This window comes from Silene latifolia, chromosome 4, assembly GCF_048544455.1.
Source record: "Silene latifolia isolate original U9 population chromosome 4, ASM4854445v1, whole genome shotgun sequence".
Classification (NCBI taxonomy): Eukaryota; Viridiplantae; Streptophyta; class Magnoliopsida; order Caryophyllales; family Caryophyllaceae; genus Silene; species Silene latifolia.
In genome coordinates this window covers 4328486-4351847 of record NC_133529.1, presented here as the reverse complement: position 1 = coordinate 4351847, position 23362 = coordinate 4328486, and the positions used below count along the sequence as shown (strand labels likewise).

At 36.0% G+C, this 23362-nt stretch overlaps 4 protein-coding genes across 4 annotated transcripts; 1 reads left to right on the top strand and 3 right to left on the bottom strand.

Moving 5' to 3' along the window:
• Positions 1 to 20: 20 nt before the first annotated feature.
• LOC141653934 (uncharacterized) lies at positions 21 to 4633 on the bottom strand. Its single transcript, XM_074461799.1, has 3 exons — positions 3917 to 4633; positions 2624 to 3715; positions 21 to 2093 (listed from the first exon to the last, which is right to left on the bottom strand). The coding sequence occupies exons 1-3, from the start codon at positions 4631 to 4633 to the stop codon at positions 21 to 23; spliced, it is 3882 nt and encodes a 1293-aa protein (XP_074317900.1).
• Positions 4634 to 6490: 1857 nt separating this feature from the next.
• LOC141652636 (protein DELETION OF SUV3 SUPPRESSOR 1(I)-like) lies at positions 6491 to 9479 on the top strand. Its single transcript, XM_074460181.1, has 3 exons — positions 6491 to 6600; positions 6739 to 6837; positions 9069 to 9479. Exons 2-3 carry the CDS (start codon positions 6744 to 6746, stop codon positions 9200 to 9202), a joined length of 228 nt encoding a protein of 75 aa, XP_074316282.1. The 5' UTR covers positions 6491 to 6600; positions 6739 to 6743; the 3' UTR covers positions 9203 to 9479.
• A 495-nt stretch (positions 9480 to 9974) lies between these two features.
• Positions 9975 to 10430, bottom strand: LOC141653933 (RING-H2 finger protein ATL52-like). The gene is made up of 2 exons (XM_074461798.1): positions 10167 to 10430; positions 9975 to 10112 (listed from the first exon to the last, which is right to left on the bottom strand). Exons 1-2 carry the CDS (start codon positions 10428 to 10430, stop codon positions 9975 to 9977), a joined length of 402 nt encoding a protein of 133 aa, XP_074317899.1.
• Positions 10431 to 19488: 9058 nt separating this feature from the next.
• On the bottom strand, positions 19489 to 22989 carry LOC141652635 (putative F-box protein PP2-B12). The gene is made up of 3 exons (XM_074460180.1): positions 22579 to 22989; positions 20723 to 20841; positions 19489 to 20484 (listed from the first exon to the last, which is right to left on the bottom strand). Exons 1-3 carry the CDS (start codon positions 22861 to 22863, stop codon positions 20025 to 20027), a joined length of 864 nt encoding a protein of 287 aa, XP_074316281.1. The 5' UTR covers positions 22864 to 22989; the 3' UTR covers positions 19489 to 20024.
• Between the last annotated feature and the right edge of the window lie 373 nt (positions 22990 to 23362).

The following is a 23362-nucleotide window of genomic DNA, read 5'->3' as shown; positions in this document are numbered from 1 at the left end:
TATATTGTCACACTCCCCCCTCAAGCTGGACTCAATCTATTGTATCTGAGTCCAAGCTTGGACGTGAGAAAGTGATGTTGTTGGGACCCTAAAGCCTTTGTCATTAAGTCTGCCAACTGCAAACTTGTTCTGATATGCTGAGTACTTAGAAAGCCCTCTTGCAGTTTATCCCTCACATAGTGACAGTCCACCTCCAGATGTTTTGTCCTTTCATGAAAGACTGGATTATGTGCAATATGCTCTGCTGCTTGGCTGTCACAGATCAAGGGAATGGGTTTAGGTACTTCAACTCGTAAATCTTTCAGCAGATTGTTAACCCAGACCATTTCAGAAGTGGTGAATGACATGCTACGGTATTCTGCTTCAGCAGAACTTTTACTAACCGTTTTTTGTTTTTTAGTTTTCCAGGAGATTAATGAATCCCCAAGAAAGATGCAGTAACCACTCAATGAACGTCCTGAGAAAGCACACTTTGCCCAGTCTGAGTCACTGTAGGCTGTGACACTCAAAGAATTTTCTGCTGGATAAAAGAGTCCAGTATTCACAGTATTCTTCAAATACCTCACAACATGTGTTGCTGCTTGCATGTGGGGTACCCTAGGCTGTTGAAGAAATTGACTAAGGTGTTGGGTTGAGTAAGATATATCTGGCCTTGTCATACTCAAGTAAAGCAGCCTGCCAATCAACCTTCTATATTGTTCTGGGTTCTCAAGAAGATCCCCTGAGTCAGTGGATAACTTCAGTCCTTTGGATAATGGAAATTCAGCTGCTGTACAATCTTCCATACTCATATCCTTTAGGATATCAAGAATGAACTTCCTCTGGTTTATCAGCAACCCAGTCTCATTTCTGGCTATTTCTAACCCAAGGAAGTATCTCACCTGCCCTAGGTCTTTAATTGTAAAGGTGTCATGTAATGCTTTCTTCAGTTGTTTAATTTCTTGTACAGACTCCCCTGTAAGCAGCACATCATCTACGTACACCAAGGCTACAGTAAACTTCTTGGTGACTGTATCTTGTCTTGTAAACAAAGAGTAATCTTGTTTTGATTGAATGAAATTGTGTTTCTGTAGAAATCTAGTAAGCTCAATGTTCCATTGCCTTGAAGCTTGCTTCAAACCATACAAAGATCTTTTTAACTTGCAAACTTGTCCAGGTTTTGCTTGGGTATAACCCTCTGGTGGAGTCATATAAACTTCCTCATCAATAAAGCCATGCAAAAAAGCATTGTTGATGTCTAATTGAAAAATTGGCCAATTTTTAGAAGCTGCTAAAGCCAATAAAACTCTTACAGTTGCAAATTTGGCTACTGGAGAAAAAGTATGGGTATAGTCTTTGTACTTGACTTGATTATACCCTTTAGCTACTAGCCTTGCTTTAAACCTTTCTATGGTCCCATCTGCTTTATGCTTTATTTTGTACACCCATCTTGATCCAATGGGTTTATGTCCAGTGGGTAAACTGGTTAACTCCCAGGTTTGGTTTTCATCAAGAGCTTTTAACTCTTTATTCATTGCATCCACCCATCTGCTATCTTGACTAGCTTGAGAAAAAGTAACAGGTTCTGTCTCACTAATTACATTAGCAAGAGATTGAACATATTCTGGTGAAAAATCAACCAGATCATTAAAGACAGCTGCACAGACTGCATTAGATCTATGCCTAACCTGAGATGTGTGAACAGGTAGCTTATGAGTTAACTGGTAACCAGTTAACCTGCTGGATATTTGTCTTGGTCTTGCGGATTGTCTGACATTGGATTGCTGTGATTGACTAACATGTGACTGGCTGACATCTTGCACATGCTCATGAATGTTGACATTTGCTTCAGTAGTAGCAGGACTTGCAGTAAATCCTGTGTCAATATTTTGTGTGACTTGTTCATTGCTAATAGATCTAGCAGGATTTGTCCCCACAGTATTAGTCAAGTCATTGTCAGCAGAAGGACTAGGCATATTGACTGGTATGCTTTCATCTGTATCATGGAATAAATCCACTAATCCACCAGACTGACCAAAAAACTCCTTCTGCTGTTGATATGGAAAATTATCTTCATGAAATATGACATCCCTAGCTGTAAAAGTAGTATGATGCTGCATGTCATACAAAGTATACCCTTTTTGTCCATAAGGATAACCAATAAAAACACATTTCCTAGCTTTACAGGCAAACTTATCCTTTCCAAAGATTGGTTTTTGAATCGTGCATAACAAAGACACCCAAAACTCTCGATTCATCATAAATTGGCTTCCTTTAAACAAAACTTCAAAGGGTGTTTTCCATTTCGAATGGTCAGGGCATCTTATTAATTAAATATGTTGTTTGAGAACACTATCTCCCCAAAATTTGATAGGTAGATTAGCATGTATCCTTAAAGCTCTTCTTTGTCTCAATCAGTGCCTGTGCTTCCTCTCTACTCGCCCATTTTGTTGTGGTCTCCCCACAATACTTCTTTGATGCAATATACCATACTTCTTGAAATAATTGAAGACAAAATTCTTGAAAGAATTCTCATACCATTGTCACTTCAATGTCTTAATTTTCTTGGCAAACCGAGTATCAACAAACAATATAAAATTTTTCAATAACTCGGGCACTTGGAACTTGTTCAAAACAAATATACCCAAGTTACTCTTGAATGATCATCCAAGATAGTTAAAAAATACTTGGCTCCTGTCCTGCTAGCTGTTCTATATGGACCCCAAAGATCCAAATGAACTAATTCAAATAAATTTGCAGCATGAGAATCACTTCTCTGAAATGGTTGAACATGAAACTTAGACATTATACATGTCTCACAATTAAATTTCTGAGAACCAGCAACATTCATTACATGCTTGAGTTTGTCAAAGGAACTATGTCCAAGTCTAGAATGCAATAGATCTAGATTACATTCCTTATTACAACCATTTGAAGAAGATACATGTTGTAACATAGTATTTGATTGAGCTTGGAATCCCTGCTCTTTATTCTCCAAGTGTGGTTCAAACCAGTATAATCCTCTCTTTTTCTCAGCTAAAGCCAAAGGAACCTTACTGGAAAGGTCCTGGAAAGCACAATATTTATTAGTGAACAAGACAAGCATAGGAGAATGCTGTATCAGTCTACTAACAGATAGTAGATTTTGCTTGAAATCAGGAACAACTAAGACATCCTTCAATTTAATTTTCTCAGTCAAATCAATGTTCCCAATCTTGTGTACCAATTTTATGGTTCCATCTGGTAAGCCTATCATAATAGGTTTGCTCAATAATCTTATATCATATAACATGTCTTCATAAGATGTCATGTGGTCAGAAGCTCCTGTATCCACAATCCAAGATAATTGTCCATAAGTTTTTGCTACAGTACATGCCTGAGAGTACAGATCTGTACCTGCAAAGTTAACAGAGGAAGAAGCTCCTGCAGAATTTGCCTTCTCTGAAAGAGCTTTATACACCTGCTGCATAACGTTCTGCATAATCCCATCCATCATAGCAGAATTAACTCCTGGCACTTGAGAATCTGCAACAGTTGCAGGAATGTTGTGACTCTGATCTGCAACATTAATCTCAAGGGGATTGTCAGAGAAATGTACAGAATCAACATTATTAGCATTGGCATTCCTGTGGTACACATTGCCTCGTCCACCAGAGTTATAATTCCTTCCTCTACCCCTTGAGTAGCCAGTATTGTTGTTTTTTGTTTTCCGAAACAACTTGCAGGGATGTCCTTTCTTTCCACAATGTTCACAAGGATTAAATCAAAGCAGGTGGCCAAATTATGACCTCCTCTCTTACAATGAGTACAGAACTTTTGTTCTTTCTCAAAGAATGAAGACCATCTACTCATTGTCTCTTCCAGTCTCCCCGAGTCACAAAAAGAGCGATTCTAGCGAAAGAACGTAGGCACCTCCTCAAAGATGAGCACTAGCAACTTCAGAAATTTGTCTATGCTTTTCAATTTTCTGCAGAAGCCCCAAAGCTTTGTTTAATGGAGGCAAAGGTTCCATGGACAAAACAGTGGTCCTAACACTGTCAAAAGCCTTATTTAACCCCATTAAGAAATGAATAAGCTTTGAGTTTGACTCCCTGTCAACAATTCTTTTAAGCAACTGACATGAACACTCATCAAGAGCACCACAAGAACAATAAGGTATAGGATCAATCGCATCTAAATCTTCCCAAGCATTCTTTAATTTGCTGTAATACTCAACAAGACTTGCATTATCCTGCGAAATTTGTCCTAAATCCTTTTTCAATTGATAAATTTCCAATCCATTAGTTTGTCCATATCGCTCAAGAATCTCACTCCATAGTTCTTTAGCACTACTAGCATACTTAACTGTTTCAGCAATGCTAGGTTCCATAGAATTAGCAATCCATCGCCTAACAAGCAGATCACACCTATTCCACTGATGATACTTCTTATCCTTTTTATCAGTGATTCTAATTGAACCATCAATAAATCCTTCCTTATTTTTGGCTAACAAAGCTTGATAAACCTCTCGCTTCCATTGCAAGAAGTGTTCACCATTAAACTTGACTTCAGTTAAATGTAAACCAGGTTGATCCGAAGTAGAGATATACAGCGGATCATCAAAAACATCATAACTTGCAGGATTAACAGAAGCAGAAGATATAGGTTCAGGCATGATCACAGTATGTAAAGAACAACAAAGAAAGCACGATGAAGGTAGAAACAATCGAGATTCTACAAGAAACGAGAGAAGAAGAAAGAGAAATAGAAGAATCCACACCAAAAACAGAGAGGTCTACAGGAAGAGAAACGCGCTACAGTGAGAGAAATGCGGAAGCGATTGAAAGCTCAAGATCGTCACTTGCACGATGATACCATGTGAATAACATAGACCTTCACCATTGTTGATGTGTATAGAAGCTTAGAGTAAAAGAAGAATTAGTTATAGAGAGAGAAGTAGTTTGTTATAGAGAGATGAAATGTAATATCAGAAGTACATTATATTGGTTATTACAATTCTATTTATATCAGTTGCAATGCATCTAACTAACTTAGTCAACTAAGCTAATCTTGACTTCTTTATATTGTCACAGAATGAGTAATGAGAATACTCTCGACAATGAATTTTCTTATTATAAATTTTCTCCATTGAATTTAATTATATGTACTTTTTAGTTTTGAATAACATTATTGAAATATGGATGTGAACATATTAGAAGTCAATAATAACCAATACTGCAAGTGTACAAACTATAAGAAAAGGATAGTTCGAATCTATCACCCATTAGGCCATTATCCATACACAGTTGGTTCCAACGGTGAAGTGAAAGCCTCATCAAACTGTCGACTATACACAAATCATAAGACCATTTCCAAGCAAAGGTCGCGTTAATTAGGTTACGAGCATGTTTTACACTTAATCCTACTTTATTTATCTTGACCTAATTTCACCCTCCCAAGCAGAAGGTCACGACCTAGGTCATCAATCCAATCATTTTTCACTTTCCAACCAATTACATCTCTCCACATTATATCACTTTTTTTTTTATATATATTTTTTTATTAATTATTATAATATTGTCAACCAATCACATATCGCCACATATAGGTCATGAGTTGGGTCAATTTGCTCCACCAAAGGTCACAAATTGACCTCTTCTCTCCAAAGGTCACCATAATTTTTTTGTTAATTGATGATTAGTGTGACCAAGCAAGCTCATGACCTACCAATTGACCTTGCTTGGGGATGGTCTAATGATAAATTGATAAGTCACTCATAATAATACATAATCACAATTTGTTGTATCATGTAGTACAGTAGTACGAGATTGGGGTGGTCAAACATTCGGGTCGATCTGACTCCAAGGCGGGCTGGGTCGGGCTTGGTTAGGTGGACCTGAGTCCTGAAACCAGTCGAAGTAGGGGGCGGGTCAACACAGGTCGAACCGGGCCTGGTGGAGGTGGACCATGAATCTGTTCGGGGTAGGGCGATACTTGAAGAATTTGCTCGTCCCGAGCCCAACCCTAGTTTTTGACGAGTTGGTGGATACGGGTCACGCGAGAGGGTTAAAAACGACCCGATGGGTCAAGCGCGTCTGCTGTATGGTTGACCACCACTAGTACGAGATCATCCCGCAAGGCCGTATATCTCATGCATGTACCCTTCAATTATCGAATTTTGTACGTTATATCCTTTTATTTTACAAAAAAATTGACCGATTATAATTTTTATTAAATGTAAAATAAAGCGCATATTTTTTTTTTGTAAATTTATAGTAAGTGTTATTATGTGTAGATGAATGTAAAATGAATTCATTTATTGTAAATCTTATTTGGTCAATATCGAATCCGGTTCATATCGAACGAGTCGTCGAGTTTAGGTCACTGATTATCAGGTTGTATTAGATATCGTGTCCAAAACGGGTTGGGTCGGATCAATTTCAGGTTTGCTATCATCTGTTATTCTCTTGGGCCGATTCTACTCAATTAAACCGACAAACAAATAAGCCCAATATTCCAAAGATCCCTTCCTATTTCTTCAAGAAAAGCACAGAGCTCTATAAATTTCTTCAAACAACACAAAACGATAATTTCCGATCTTCAGAAATCTTCAACACTAAACTAATTAATTCTTCTTTTCTGGTAATTAAATCTTTCTACTTATATGTTTTAATTATGGTTATGATTTAATATCTTGTTCATGTAATTTAAATTCTGTTTTTAATTTACCTTTTCCCCCAATTTCTAGGGTTTTAGTTGATTGAACTTTAATTTTAACAGGAATAATGGCGATGAGTGAGGCTAAAGCTGCTTCTGAAGAAGTAAAGATGGATTTGTTTGAAGACGATGATGAATTTGAAGAGTTTGAAATCGATCTCGGTACGATTGATTTCCAGGGTTTCGTTTTCTTCAATTCAATTTCATTACTTCGTTTTTCGATATTTCTTTTTGTTTGAGTACGTTCCGGAGTAATTCACTTTCGATTGCGTATGATTATGATTTTACAAGAGTTAGTTATAATTGTGTAGTTGAATTTTAGGGTTTAGTTATCCCTCGTAACATGATTCATGCTTCCGGTTCTGAATATTTAGGATCTTTTAGATTGATGTAGTTAGTTTCGTCTGCCAATTGTTGTCTGATCTTGTTTAATTTGCCTTCGAATACGCAGATTAGTTAGTTAGTTAGTTGATTAGCCTTATTTATAGGTTCCTTATTTAGGTGGCAATGTCAAGTGCATGGTTGATTACACTGGCATTGGATTTGGGTTGGGGAGCGGACTGTTATCGAATATACCCTGTGTCTGTTGCTGGTGTTCCATTTGTCGCTGATATAATGCTCGAGTTACTGGTTTCGTGAAAGTTTATGGACAAGTAGAGAAAAAATTGTAGGCGCAACTGTGTGTACCTATAAATGGTAGAAACTTCTATAGGTTTTGTTGTACCTTAGAGTGTATGATAGGAGTGAAGAATATTGCTTGTAGTTGTGGGAGAACAAAAAATAGAGCTCTCTGTTGTTGACATTGGGAATGTGTCTATGATGATTGGTACACGATACTTACTAAGGTTGCATCTTACATAGGATGGACAAATGTTTGAGCTTGAAATTTAGGTTCAGTGATTCATGTTCTATTATAAATTACTGATGGTTTGTTGGGATACCTTCCCAGTCATTCGTGTACCTTTGATTAATACTCTTTACAAAGAATAACAAAGGTAAACAAATGATAGTTTTATAGAGAGTAATAGTTTCGTGTGCCTATTGTTGGCTCAACTAGTTTAATTCGCCTTCTAATGCATGGAGTAGTTACTTAGTTGCTCTTATTAATAGGTATCTTGTTTTGTTTGCAATGTCAAGTGTATGGTTGATTACATTGGGGCGATTGGGCTTTAATTTGGGTTGGGGAGCGGCCTGTTATCGAGGAGACCCTGTTTCATTGCTTGTGTTCCTTAGTCTCTGATATAGGGCTCTTGGGTTGTTGGTATAGTGAAAGTTTGTGGACTTGACAGACTTGTAGAGAAAAATTCTAGGTGCACCTGTGTGTACCGGTAAATGTAGAACTGTATAGATTTTCTTGTACGAGGACCCCTCTGAGATGCTGGTCATTGCTGGTGAGCAAAAAATAGTGCTCTCATTGTATTGAGCAAGAAATAGTACTCACTATCATGAATGATGGGAATGAATCTATAATGACGGACCTGATTGACCTTGAAAATTGAAATTTAGGTTGAGTAATTTGTCTTCCATTATTATTGATGGCATAGGATTATAGGTATTCTGTCTTGTTTTACCAGGTACAGTGATGCTATTACTTGAAAAATTGTAGCCTTTTAAGAATACACTCCCTCAAAAGAATGCACCATATGTTAGTGGCGAGTCTAAATATGGGCATGTTTATTGATATCGGTAGGTTAAGTAGGAAAATTGGCTTGAATGTGGAAGTGTTTGAAAGTCTCAGCTCTGGACGGCGATATAAATTGAGAAAGATAACATTATTTACAAGGAAAAATACTTAGGTCCTCCAAGAGGACCATTTGTGTGTCCTCCCTAGCCAATAGGAAGCTTCATTTCTACTATTTTCCTTACACTTGCCTTTATATTTATAGCTTTTAAATTGAGATGAAGCTTCCTATTGGCTTGGGAGGGCACATTAATGGTTCTCCGGGGAGGAACTAAGATAAGAGTTAGTGGTAGTGTTCTCTATTTTCAATTGAACGTTAATGAATAATTTCACATTCTCCTTTGTGAACTGCTTGGTTAGAACTTAGAAGTATCCTGAATTCCTGATACAGGTGCTTGTCAAAGTGTCTGACTTGCTTTTTTGTGAAAATTACCATGTTTTTTTGGGTGAAATGTGATATGCCCAAGTGTCATACACTCATCGCGAAAGTCGGAAACGAGTACGATAGGTAATATGACGAGTTATTTAATCATTGACCTTGGTTTAGTTATCTTAGAATATGTGGTCTTACAAGTTGCAATGGAGCATGCAGCCGTTAAAGATGTTAGAATATAAACATGATCAGTTTCGTGAAATCCTCGTTATTTGCTAGGTGTTTGCAGTATTAAAATATTAATTTCTCACATTTTTGTGCGTGCGTGATCTTCTGCAGAGTGGGAAAGCAAGGAAGAGGGTAAGGAGATTACGCAGCAATGGGAAGACGATTGGGATGATGATGATGTCAATGATGATTTCTCACTACAGCTGCGCAAGGAACTCGAGAACAATACTGCTGAAAAGAAGTGAGCGGGTCAGGGTTGATGGTTATATGCATTTGTGTTGAGTCTATCACTCTTATAGTGAGGATCCGTAACAGTAGGAATACTTGCATGTAGACATCTATGAACCACCCTTGTTGAACCCATTTCTTTGCTATATTTTCATCTCATTACTTATCTTCCAGTCTCTGAATTTTGCTTCGACAAATGGAGTCGTTGGTCTACTAATGTGTACGGAGTATGTTTTAAACGGTTGGAGAAATCTATTTGGATCTGCGTAAATGGATTTATGGTTAATCGCACAACAGATTGGAATTTCTGCATCATTTCCTTCATCCTGCACCTTCAATAACCCTTCTCACTGCAGAAACGTGTCAAATAGTCTACCTTTTGCGGAATGCTTAGGTACAGGTGAACTAGGGATGGCGTTTTAGCTTGATGCTGAAATGAAACTGACTTGGCCCGTAGAAAATTATCTGCTGCATTTTCGTGTTCTACCTGCTTTCAGTCGTTTTAATACTAACCTGCTACCTGCTATCTGCTATTATTGACTCCCTTCCCAAACTAGACCGAAACATGATAATAATGGCGAGTCTCTGTTGTGTACTGGGACTGCGTTTAGTTCCAATACTTGCTTCATGGCCGAGAATATATCATGCTGTTACTATTTTGGATAAAAGCATTTAGCAAACAGGAGTTTGTAGCATTGTACGCGATGGAAACGGGGGTAAATTAATTAACAATGAACAAATAAATCTGATAGAAATGGTATGTACATTATTTATACTCCATCGAGTATTTCATAACAAATCATCGACCACAACGGATGGAGTACTCCCTTGTTCGTCCTTAACAGGTTCACGAATTTTAGACGACGATTTTGCGTTGGCGCGACACAAAGGGCAGAAAGGCGCTTTCATAAGCCACATATCAACACACTGAACATGAAAACAGTGATCACAGTTGGGCAAAACTCTGCATTTATCACCTACCTTAAAATTGTCTAAACAAACAGCACAATCTTTAGGACCATCCCCTTTCTCACCACTGTCTTCGTACTCGAAACAACGTAGTTTTTTCAAGTCTTGTAGGTTCATTCCTATGCCCTTTGTAATTGGGATACTTCCCCTTTGTAAGAACCCATCACTTCCAAATCCCCTGCTAAATGCCCTTCCTACTATGCACATATGAATTGTGACCAAAACTGCAATACCCACAAAAAGTAATATCAAAGATACTACAAGTTCCATCACCATTATCCGTTTCAGTGGTGAAGCTGAGGGAGGGCTAGCATGGGTGCTTGCCCTGCTGGACGATAAAATTTCGAAATTTTTTTCAGGTTTATCTTGCTAAAATCCTGGCTCTGCCACTGATCTGCTTGATTAACTTAAACCTCTAATAATCCTCGTAAAAACCGCGAAAACATTGTTTAGACAGCTTGCTTATAAGTCGAAAAGTCGTTTTCGCAATTCGAGAACTAGTGATGTAGGGTGTATATTAAGGAATTTTGTTGAGGATGAAATAAGCAGAATTTTGATGAAGGATATTAGAGAGATGAGTGAAGGGAGAATCTAAGTAGTGATTATGTTAAAGACAAAAGACAAAGTTTGATTAGTGTGACTAGTGTTTGTGTGTAGGAAAACTAAAGTTGGTCGATTAAAGATTAAAATATAGGAATAGATTGGAAATTTGGAATAGCAAGTAGGACTAATTCGGTCATTAGTACATTTTAATTTCTTTTTTAATGACTTCTAGAAGGCGATCAATTATTAATTACGTGATTTGATTCGAGATTATGATTTAATGGTGTATTTCTTGAATAGTGAAGTTTGTGGACTGAGGAATCTCATTTTTGTCTGGATATCATACGGTCGGTTCCTCGTATCAGACGGAGCGCGTATAATACACGGTTTTGGGTACAAATTATCGAACTCCTAAAGTTGAAGCGTATAATACACTGTTTTAGAGATTCCAGGATGCCGGAACAAAAATGTCCGGATATCATACGGTCAGTTCCTCAGGTTTAATAACACGGCCAAACAAATTTTAAGAAGCAAAATAGGTGATTTGAGGGTGCCGGTGTGCGATAATTAATTATTTGGTGAAAATCGCGTACTTGTTAAATCGAATTAAGACTTGTTATTCGAGGCTGAAATCGAATAGGCTAACTCATTAAGTGATCTCGGACACGTGGTATAGAAACCGGGTGAAAAAGAAACATGACCCAGTATGACCTCCCGAACGGCTCAAATTGAAGCGTATAATACACGATTTTTGAGAAATTAAGGTCATGGAACAAAAATCTTCGCAAATCACACGGACGGTTACTCGGGTCAGATAAAGTGTGTACACAAAATTTGAATAGCAACAGAAGTCATTTGAGAGAGCCTGTATTAGGGCAGAGCAAAAAATCCGATTATCCAAACTGGTCTGATATCCGATCCGTATCCGATCCGAAAGTTAAGTTTGGTTTGGATATCTAATCCGAAATCTTTGGCTTTGGTTTGGATATGGATATTAGAATTAAAACATTTGGATATCCGATCTGATCCGAAACTATAGTTTTCTAGTATAATTTCGAGAAAATAAAATTTTATTTGATATAACAACTTAATTAATGTTTAAAATATTAGAGAAATATCTAGGTGGTACTTAAATTTTATGTCGAGAACATTGGAATAAGAATACTTAAGAAAATCATCATGTAAGACTATGAATATAATCGTGTTTCAAACTTAATTTTAAAGTAAATTCAAAAGTATGGATATCCGATGGATATCCGCATCCGATCCGATTATTTTGGATACCCGAACATTGGATATCCGAAACATTTGGTTTGGATATTGGATATCTGATTTCAGGATTTTTAATATGGATATCCGATCCGAAATAGCACTTTGGATTAAATACCCGATCCGTACTCTGCCCTAGCCTGTATGCCATAATTCATTCTGGGGTTAAAATCAGATAATCCTTAAAAATGGATTAAGATTTGTTATTTGGGGGCTGAAATCGAATCGGTAACTCCTTATGCGACCCGGGACATGTGGTAGAAAAACCTTGAGAACAAGAAACATGACCTACTACGACCTCGCAAACGGCTCAAATTGAAGTATATAATACACAGTTTTCGGGATTTCAGGATCCTAGAACAAAAATGTCCATAATTCACACGAATGGTCCACGGGCTAGATAAAGCAACCACAAATTTTTTAAGAAACAATAGAAAACATTTGAAGGTGCTCGTATTTCATAAATCACTCTCGGGTGAAAACTGATACTCATTAAAAATGGATTAAGAATTATTTTTTGAGGCTGAAATCGAGTAGAGTAAGTTATGAAGCAAATCCGGACAAGTGGTAGAAAAAATGGGAGAAAAAGAAGCATGTCCCGGAACGACTTTCAAAATGGCTCAAATTGAAGCTTATAATACACGTTTTTCAGGATTTGAGGGTTCCGCAACAAAAATGTTTGTAAATCACACGGACGGTTCGTCGAGTCAGATGGAGCGGCCACACAATTTTTGTAAAGCGACAGAGGTCATTTGTGGGTGCCGGTGTGCGATAAATCGATCTCGGGTGAAAATTAGATACTATTGAAAAATGAATTAAATGTTGTTATTTGCGCTGAAATCAAATAGAGTAATTCTTTATACGACCCCAGATACGTGGTAAAAAAAACCTGAAAAAAATAAAGAAACATTCTCCGCTAAGAACTCCCGAATGGTTAAATTGGAGCGCATAATACACGGTTTTCGAGATGGTAAGGTACCGAAACAAAAATCTCCGTAGATTACACGGACGGTCACTCGGTTCGGATAAAGAGCGTACACAAAGTTTGAGTAGCAAAAGAGGTCATTTGAGGGAGCCGGTATGCGATAATTCATTCTGAGCTTAAAATCACATAATTCCTTGTGCGATTTCAGCGCAAATAACAACTTTTAATTCATTTTTCAATAGTATCTAATCTTCACCAGAGATCGATTTATCGCAGACCGGCACCCACAAAATTTGAGTAGCAAAAAAGGTCATTTGTGGGAGCCGGTATGGATTAAGATTTGTTATTTGGGGGGCGAAATCGAATCGAGTAACTCCTTATGCGACCCTGGACATGTGCTAGAAAAACCTTGAGAACAAGAAAAATGACCTAGTACGACCTCGCAAACGGCTTAAATTTAAGCTTAATACACGTTTTTCGGAATTTCAGGGTTACGGAACAAAAATATTTGTAAATCAGACGGATAGTTCCACGGGCTAGATAAATCAGCCACAAAAGTTTTGAGAAATTCAGAGTACATTCAAGGGAGCCCGTATTTGATAAATCACTCTCCGGGAAAAATCGGATTCTCGTTAAAAATTGATTGGGAATTGTTTTTTGAGGCTTAAATCGAATAGAGTAAGTTATGAAGCAACTCCGGACAAGTGGTAGAAAAACTGGTGAAAAAGAATCATGGTCGGTACGACTTTCAAAACAGCGCAAATTGAAGCTTATAGTTCATGTTTTTCGGGATTTCAAGGTACCGGAACAAAAGTATCCGTAAATCACACAGAGGGTTATTCGGGTCATGTGGAGCAGCCACACAAATTTTGTGAAACAACAGGGGTCATTTGTGGATGTCGGTATGCAATAAATCTATCTAGGGTGGAAATTAGGTACTAGTGATTGTACTGAAAAATGAATTAAAACTTTTTATTTGGGATGAAATCGATTAGGGTAACTCCTTATACGGCCCCGGATTCGTGGTAAAAAAACCTGGAAAAAAAACATGATGGGGTACGAACTCCCGAACAACTAAAATTGGAGCGTATAATACACGGTTTTCGGGATTTCAGGGTACCGGAACAAAAATGTTCGGATACCACTTTTGGGACTTCTAAAAGGACCCTTTGAGAATGGTAAGAGGACCCTTGGGCTTAATGAGAGTCTTACTTGTGAGAAAGAGGTGAGTACTAGACCGAGTGTGAGTTTTCTAGACCGAGTAGAGGGCACTCAGCCGAGTATTGGTGGTACTCGACCGAGTCAGTGACACTCGGCGAGTGTACGCAACACATGACCGAGTAAAGCGCTCCAGCAGGCGTTATCAAAGAGAAGTCGGGATTCAAATTCAGCAAACAATTCATTTCCTGTTATCTCCCTAAAATCCTAATATCTCTCTAAACCTTCCCTAGAGACGTTCCATGGAGATTGAGCATGGATTTGATGATGATGCACCCTTTCTCACCACCTTTCGCCGATCTCTTTTTGTAAGTAAAAGTTTCACCTTTCCTATTCGATTCTTATTTCAAACCCTAGTACTTGAAGGGTTTTGTGGGTTTCGTTAGTGAGGTAATTATGGGTGATTAAAAGGGATTAAGACCTTATTGTAATAGTAATTGTTATGATGATGTAGGATGTGATGTGTGGAAGACGAATTCTTGTTTCGTCTCGCGGGGAAATGACAAATAAGCCCCATACGTTTGACTCTATGTGCATATTACCCCCATAAGTTTCAACATGTGCAAATTAACCCCATAACTTTACGTTATGTTGCAATTCACCACCATTTAATTTATTTGACTATATTTTAATATATTACCCTTTTTCCCCAATTTATTTTCTCCACAATTTTTAATAATTGTTGTCTATGGACAACCCTACCCCTACTTCACTCCGTTGATCCTTAAAATCTAAATCCAGTTCGTCGGATATCCTACGACCCCATAGGCCACACCACCTGCACTTTCACCACCGCCTATAACGCCACCCTCCACAGCCCACTAAAACCACATAGCTTTACCGACACCCACAACCTAATTACTCTACCCGCATTACGGGATGATGGTTGTGTGTTTGGGGTCGATTTTGTTGAGAATGAGGCGGTAAAGATGGTCGACAAATGAATAGTGTGGCAAATATCTTGGTGGTTTATGGTGATTTTGTTGTACTAATCTCAGGTGTGAGCTGAGGTTTGGAGGTAGGTGGCCGGTAAAGATGGTGGTCGGTGGGAGGCATGTGGGGGAGCGGTGATAAGAAGGGTAAAAGTGACTTTTAAAAGATTAGTAATTATATTTATAAATTTGATTAATTTATTAATTTAATTTTCATATTTTAAAATTACAAAATTAAAAAGTAGAACTAAATTGCACCATAACGTAAAGTTATGGGGTTAATTTGCACATGTTGAAACTTATGGGGGTAATATGTACATAGAGTCAAACGTATGGGGCTTATTTGCCACTTCCCCGGTTTGTCTCGTGTTGCTTACGGAGTTGTTAAAAGGTAGCGTTTTCCCTACTTAGTTTGAATGATATGGATGTTTACATATGTTATGATTGTGGGAATTGCATTATAACATGATAATGGGTAATTGTTGTTAGTCTCATATTATTGAGGAATTGCGTTATAACATGATAATGGGTGATTGTTGTTAGCCTCATTTTGCTGTTGGAATTGCACTATAACATGATGATGAGAAATTGTGTCTTAAAGACTTGGAGTGATTGTGAGAACATGTATTCATGACATATTGGAGATTCATGTTTAATGTGAAAGTAGCATACTTGGCATATTGTGATGCATACATTTGGTGGTTGGTGGATCATTGTTGGAGGTGTGCTTGTCTTGTGGTGTTAAGGAGACGTGAGGTGGTTCGTGAGATCGTCTTACGCCCGGGTCGCTCCTTAGAGTTTCCCAATCCAAGGAGGACGTGCATGTTTATAACTTGAGGTGGGTGATTCGTGTAGCGTCTCTGGCAGGGCTGTGGTTAGCGCCCGGGCTCGGTACTCCGTGTGGGTTATGGGTAACCTTTTGGACTACAGTCCGGCTGTTGGCGGCGGTGTTATGATGCCGTCACCGGATTGAGGTGGATGTGAGTTGTATTTGGAGGAGACTTGTTTTTCATGTGTATCTCATTCATTGTATTGCATTGCGTTCATACCATCTCGTGATTAATTGTATTATTGAAACTGACCTGTGTTGGTTCTGTGAAAATTGTCACCTTCTTTAATTGTGGTGACCTTTGATGATCCATATGACATTTCCGATTATATGGGGTGCAATGGATTACAAGTGTGGACTTGGTGATGAGCGGAACACGGGCCAAACCACCGATAGTCGAAGTCTAGTCAAGTGGACATACGACACATGATATAGACTTTATTAGGATGACTAGTTTGGATGCCCGTGCGTTGCAACGGGTTAATTAACTTATTAACAAAAAAATGGTTATAAGGTCTTAATATTTACATCTTATGTCTCAAAAATCAAATCAAAACATCTTATTTAAGAGACGCAGAAGATGTTGGGTTAATACCTAAGTTCCAAGGGTGCCTCATATTTATAATCATAAGACCACCACATCTTATGTTAATCTTTCGATGTGGGACAATTCTATTATTTTTATATAATCCTACATTATTTTTCGATGTGAGACATATAACATACTAAGAAGTACACAATTTTATATATGTACAAATTATATGAAATCTATACGCTAATGATAGCATTTTTAACACGAATCAAATTATGTAATTTTCATAATTTTCCTAACGATATTTTTTTGCCAAATGAAATGTAAAAATTTTTATATAAAAATTAGAAACATCACTTGAATATAATATAGGAAATAAATATTATAATAATTAAATGATTCTCCACTTTATTTTTTTACATCAAAAAATATTATTTATGATACTTTCCTAAATTAATTTTTAAGATCGCCCCACCTTATGATAATTTTCTGATGTGGGACAATTCAACTATTTATATGTAGTATATTTACCACACCTACATTATTTTTCAATGTGGGACAAATAACACACGAAAAAGTACACCATCTTTTTTACACCTATTTCGATATCCAACCCGATTTAATAATGAGAAAATATTATACTATCTATTTATATTCGTACGTTTTTTTTCCATTTTTGTCATAATTAAAATATGTACAAATGATATGATTTAAATTACATTGTTTTTACTAACACGACTTTTAAGATGTAATTGAAGGAGCAATAAAATGTATAAACAAATGCAAAATATTTTCTCTTTCTGGTGCGATTTTGATTAATGGTTAAAAATATAATGTGTTTTAGTTACTGAAATGTAATGAGGTATAATAATTACCTATATTTGAAAGTTAAAAAGATTTAATTCTACTATTAATCAAAGTAAAAAAGCTCATTATTGATTTGTTTGTAGATTCAAGATCTTTTTATGCAACACTTGATTGTATTATAATTCATAAATTTTCTATTTTAGTGCAGAGATTATCATTATATATAACACATTAATAATAATCAATTTATGTATATTTAGCACCCATTTTATTTTTTAATTATGATTTTTTATTAAATAAAGTTATTATACTATCGATTGTCTTAAAATAAACATTATAATATCACTAATATAGTAATATATAATCGCTTTTATAAATATCTACGTGATTAATATTTAGTATGGTATTGTTGTAACTAAGGTTTGTCATTAATACAAACACTTATAAGAACTCTTTAAGATAATATTTAAGCGATTCAAAAGATTTTGGGTTGATACCGCTAAGTTTCAAATATGACTCCTATTTATAATCATGTGATACCCCACCTCATGATAATCTGATGTGGGACAATTCAACTATTTATATCATTATATGTAGTATGTTTACCACACCTACATTATTTTTCAATGTGGGACAAACAATATACTTAGAAATACATCATCCTTTTCGCACCTAATTCGACATCTAATGCTATATTCTAATGCTAGCATTTATTTATCACGAATTTAATTATATAATTTTAAAAAAAAATTATGTTACTTTATTGCTAAATGAGATGTATAAATTTTTATATAAAAATTATAAACATCACTTGGACATAATATAAAAAATATATACATCATACCATGGAGATAATGATATAAACTCTTAAGAGTTTTCCAAGACAATGCTTAAGAGACTCAGAAGGTTTTGGGTTGGTATTTAGGTGTTAAAGATGCCTCCTATTTATAATCATATGATCACCCACCTTATGCTAAACTTTCGATGTGGGACAATTATATTATTTATACGTAATATATTCACCACACCAACATATTTTTTAATATGAGACAAATAACATACTTAGAAATACACCATCTTTTTCGCACATAATTCGACATCTAACCCGGGTTAATAATAATGAGCAAATACTATACTCCCTCGATTCAAGACCAAATACAACATTCCTTTTTTTACACTATTCAAGAACGAATAGAATCTTTACGATTCCCTACAATATGTAAGACAAAATATGGTCATGTGGAATCTTATTTGGTTCACCTATAAAGTACAATAAGAATATCAAATTTTTAAATTTTTTATAATGTAAACTTAAACATATTTACGTTGTAATTTGTGTCTTGGCCAGTGTGTAAATTGTTGTATTTCGTCTTGAATAGAGGGAGTACTATTTATTAATATTCGTACGTTTGTTTTTATTTTTTTATCATAATTAAAAATATATGCAAATAATATGATACTATATTCTAATGCTAGCATTTCTTTTACCATAATATAATTTTTATAATTTTTTTTTATAATACCTTTATGGGAAATGAGATGTATAAGTTTTTATATAAAGATTATAAATATCACTTGAATATAATACATAATATAGAAAATATATATATCATACTGTGAATATAATGATATAAACTCTTAAGAGCTCTCCAAAACAATACTTAAGAGACTCAAAAGGTTTTTGGTTAGTATATAGGTTTCAATGATGACTCCTATTTATAATCATAGGATCACCCACCTTGTGTTAATCTTTCGATGTGGGACAATTCTACACAATTTTACATATTAAGAAGTACACCATCTTTAATATGTGCAAATAATATGAAATCTATACTCTAATGATAGCATTTTTTACCACAAAGCTAATTATATTATTTTCATAATTTTTTTAACGATATTTTTTTGCCAAATGAAATGTAAAAGTTTGATATAAAAATTGGAAATATCACTTGAATATAATTTAGGAAATATACATATTATAATAATTAAAAGATTCTCCACTTTATTTTTTACATCAAAAATTATACTTTCCTAAATTGATTTTTGATGATGTGGACGCTCTCAGATCGCTCGAAAAAACTCTCTTTTATATATATATATAGATTGTATTAGTTTGAGACATTGAATATTGTATAATTTCTATTTGCGAACGGTCAGTTTAATATTGATACAAATCAAGTAATCAACCTTAAAAACAAATTTTCGATAAAAAAAAAATCAATGTGTGAATTATCCATAAAACATGAATACCATGTACAATATCATGCAAACAACTACAATTTGACGAAACAACACACCTTAGCTAGTTTTGACGTCAAAGCCATTGAAGGGCAGTATTCATGAGTTGCGGGTTTGAAATCGAGAACATTTAAACAACTCTTGTAACTCTACAAAAATGAAAAAAAAAAAAAAAAAAAAAATCAAACTGACGATACATATGTCCCTATGAACCAAATGTAAATTATCTATCCCTTGAGAAAATAAAGAAGGCAGCAATTTTATCCATCGCTCCAAATGTAGACCGATAGCTTCTGACAATCGAAGGTGAACTTTACCATCATGAGGTAACAAATATATTTTCAATCTTCTGGATAATGCTTTCTAGCGAATGTCGACTAGCTCAACTGATTAGTTTTGTGTCAAGGTCATGAGTCATGACCACATTTCGGAATTTGTCTCCATAGAATCAGAACGAATACCCCAAAATGGCGAAATATCATCTCCATCCCTACTCCCTAGCGACAAAGTCCGCTAAAGCACCCCTAGTTAAGAGTTATGGCTAACGACATCAAACATATGGCACGGAATCTCAATTTTAACATAAGGGCAGGAGTTCAATACCATGGACAATGAGGCCAGACTTGATAAATCCCAGGTCGGGGCCCGTTAACATCATCTCCAACAAAGCAACATTGTTGTCTGAACTGTTGAAGTATTTACCCATGTCTATCTTTACCCATCTCTCGTCATTGTCCCTTCCACTCACGAATGTTTCTTCATCGTCTAGGATATCTAACCTTGAAGTATCGAACTCTTGTGCCTTGAGATAGAAAGTCCTGGTGATATTAGAAGAGCTACCAGCGAGGTAAGCACCTTTAGGATCAATCATCGAGACTGAAACCTTGACCGGGCAAACATCAAAACCACGAGACCATGACCTGAGCTTGAAACAAAAATACGCGTGGTAGGTTGTGTTCGGAGAAAGCAATTGAGTGCGTATTTTCCCTGTTATTTGAAGGTGGGACACACCTAAGAGTTCTGCTACCTCCGGGAACCTATACATGCAACAGATAATGTACAGAATAATTAACTAAAAACAGCCTTTTTTATGGAAACAGCATACAATTGGAGACGGAAACTGCAAGACCATTGTATGCATACAACGACCAGTTTCCTGATATATTCCTCAGTTCAAAATATGAATAATGACTCAATGTATGCATAAAACAGTCTTACACGAGACTAACTGACAATTGCAACATTACAAAGGAATGGTGAGGGAGTAAGACGAACCTAGCGTCAGTTAAGCGATTCCATTTCCAACAATTAGGATAATCACTGCCATAAATTGCAAGTTCGCGGGCACCAAGCATGTAGCATTTCTTCCCAGTCCATTTGTCTAACGAAACACTCTACAATGAAATTTTTGGTCCAACCACAGTATTATAAATCCAAAAGATGATGTACTGTGGGAACTAAATAAATCATTCCGAATTCATAATACGTATAGAGAATTCCAATTAGACATTCATACAATCAAACTGCAAAGAGTTAAAGAGGAATAAGGAGTATATAGTACGGAGCAAGTAGTTAGCTTAAAAAATGTAGCGGTGTTTGTCGTATTCAAAAGTTACAACAATTTTAACTCGAACTGAAATTAATGGAGTTAAGCTGAAGTACTTGAATCCAGGGGTGGAGTAAGGGCGATAGTACGCGCAGCCACCATCGAATTTGAATAAATATAACTTACGACTAACTTGAATAATAATAGTTCAATTTTCTCTTGTATATTATTAATATTTGTAATTGCATATTCAACTCATCAAACTCAAATTCTACTAACGGCCTCAAATCTTCTTTTCTAGCTCCGCCACGGCTTGAACCACACTGAAAAATCACTAGTCTTGCTAGTCAAAATAACTCTACCTAACTTTCCGGCCTTCTGCCCGCAAGGGTGGAGTCAGTGGTTAAAACTTGGTGAAATTCCCAGGAGACCCAAGCTCAAGCCTCCCCAAGAGCAAAATCCTGTGGAGCATTCTTGGCCTGAGTCCATGCCTAATAGACTTCGAGCCTGTCACCCTTGGTGGTTTACCTGGTATACGTGGTTTGCAGGCTATCACGTACACCCGCGGGTTTACCCAGTGCGCACCGCAGGTAGCGGCTGCGGGTTCCCTCGTTACCAAAAAAAAAAAAAAACTTTCCAGCCTTCTAACACAAGATGAAATTATGCTTGTACTCTTGTGCACCATATCCCTCAATTCTTACTATATATTTGATCAACATTCCATTGCCAGTCTAAAATTAACTAATACAACTCCCTATCAATATCTTTCATTCTTTTTCCTCGAAAATCAGCTGGCTTCAAGAAATACTACCTCCATTCAGTCCAATTCACTATCTTTTTCAAATTTCCCCTCAAATATTTAGCCAAATGTAGTGAATTGGACCGAACGGATGGAGCATATAATTGTCAAGACTCGAGACCTTCATGTCAACCTGAGATTATCTAGTACTCTAGTAGTCATTAGTCAAAGATCTAAGCTTAACAGTAATGCAAACAATTAAACAGAATTTCACATACAATCAAAGCTAAATCAACCCATTAAACCCTAGTACAATTCTAATTTCTACTTCAGATCAAATTAAACCTTCATTAAGAAATCAATAATCAAACCATCAACACAAAAACTTGTATAACGCGGCCTTGCACAGCACAAGTTTATTGTAAACCGGGTTCTTTTAATACCTTTCCCCACTAATATGGTTATGTTTGGATTCATTTTAAGCTAATTTTGTATAAAACCGTCTTACACAAGATTAACCCATCAATCGAAGAACAATAAACCCCATTAAACACTAATACAATTCCAATTCTACCCTTTGAATCGAATTAAACCTTAATCAAGAACATAATTCAACAATCAATCAAAAACCCATTATAGAGAATCAAAAAACAAGAAACCCCAAAAAAGAAAAATCAAATTTTGATGAAGAATATAACCCTTTGAATCAAATTAAACCCTAATCAAGAACATAAAAAAATCACCAAAAAGTAACATAATTTAACAATCAATCACCAACCCATTATAGAAAATCAAAAAACAAGAAACCCCAGAAAAGAAAGATCAAAAATTGAAGAAGAAAATTACCTTAGTACCCTCCTGTAAGAGAATAAAAGAACGGCAAAGATAAAGAACAAGATGTTTTTTATCAGAAAAGGAGAAGGAGCGTCGGATGAAGTTTTGATCAAGATCGGACGGTAAAAATTGATCCCAAACTAAATTGGATTTAGATAAAGAGTAAAAAAGTTTACAAACAAGAGAACATCGAAGAATATACAGTGGTGAAGTTAGTGAAAGTATATGTGATAAACATCCTTCTGGTAAATCTAATATGTTTAACCCTTTTTTGTTGCTTTTTTCTGAAATCTCCATGAATTGTGATTTTGTGATGTTTTTAGTTGTGTTTTTTGGGTTTTGTTAAAAGGGAAGGGGGAAAATGTGGATATGTGGTCGTTGTTGACTTGTTTGATGGTTTTTGTGGGTTTTGGGGAATATTTTAGAGACGACTGAGGGATGATCAACTTATGAAGTCTAGACAGTGTTAGGTACTAGGAACTAGGAAGTTAGGTCCCTCCGTTTTTTTAGCAAGTATTTCTGGTGACGGGTATATCCGTAACAATTTTATGACGGGTGAAGGTTACATTTTAACGTGATCACTTGGGTAGTTTATTTGATCAAAGTAAATTTATTTGACCAAAAATTTCAAATTCACCCGCTTTTGTGCAAGTGTTTGACAATTAACTTATTTCTATCTGAAATGAAATGCTACCTAGAGGAGCATTTGAGATTTTAGGTACCTGAAATACGTTATTTTCCATGTTTACCCTTCAATCTATAATATTAAATAATTATTTTACGTCATTTTATCATA

Excerpts from the sequence above, each read along its gene's own strand:
- LOC141653934 (XM_074461799.1), bottom strand. The coding sequence starts at position 4,633 with ATGCCTGAACCTATATCTTCTGCTTCTGTTAATCCTGCAAGTTATGAT. Across the intron at positions 3,716-3,916 it reads AGCATAGACAAATTTCTGAA|AAAGGACATCCCTGCAAGTT; the intron begins GTTGCTAGTGCT and ends CATTGTGGAAAG. Across the intron at positions 2,094-2,623 it reads ATCATTCAAGAGTAACTTGG|CATCATACTACTTTTACAGC; the intron begins GTATATTTGTTT and ends TATGACATGCAG.
- LOC141652635 (XM_074460180.1), bottom strand. The coding sequence starts at position 22,863 with ATGGAGATTTCAGAAAAAAGCAACAAAAAAGGGTTAAACATATTAGAT. Across the intron at positions 20,842-22,578 it reads TCTTACAGGAGGGTACTAAG|AGTGTTTCGTTAGACAAATG; the intron begins GTAATTTTCTTC and ends ATTTCATTGTAG. Across the intron at positions 20,485-20,722 it reads AATCGCTTAACTGACGCTAG|GTTCCCGGAGGTAGCAGAAC; the intron begins GTTCGTCTTACT and ends TTGCATGTATAG.
- LOC141652636 (XM_074460181.1), top strand. The coding sequence starts at position 6,744 with ATGGCGATGAGTGAGGCTAAAGCTGCTTCTGAAGAAGTAAAGATGGAT. Across the intron at positions 6,838-9,068 it reads AGAGTTTGAAATCGATCTCG|AGTGGGAAAGCAAGGAAGAG; the intron begins GTACGATTGATT and ends GATCTTCTGCAG.
- LOC141653933 (XM_074461798.1), bottom strand. The coding sequence starts at position 10,430 with ATGGTGATGGAACTTGTAGTATCTTTGATATTACTTTTTGTGGGTATT. Across the intron at positions 10,113-10,166 it reads TTTGTTTAGACAATTTTAAG|TGTGTTGATATGTGGCTTAT; the intron begins GTAGGTGATAAA and ends TTTCATGTTCAG.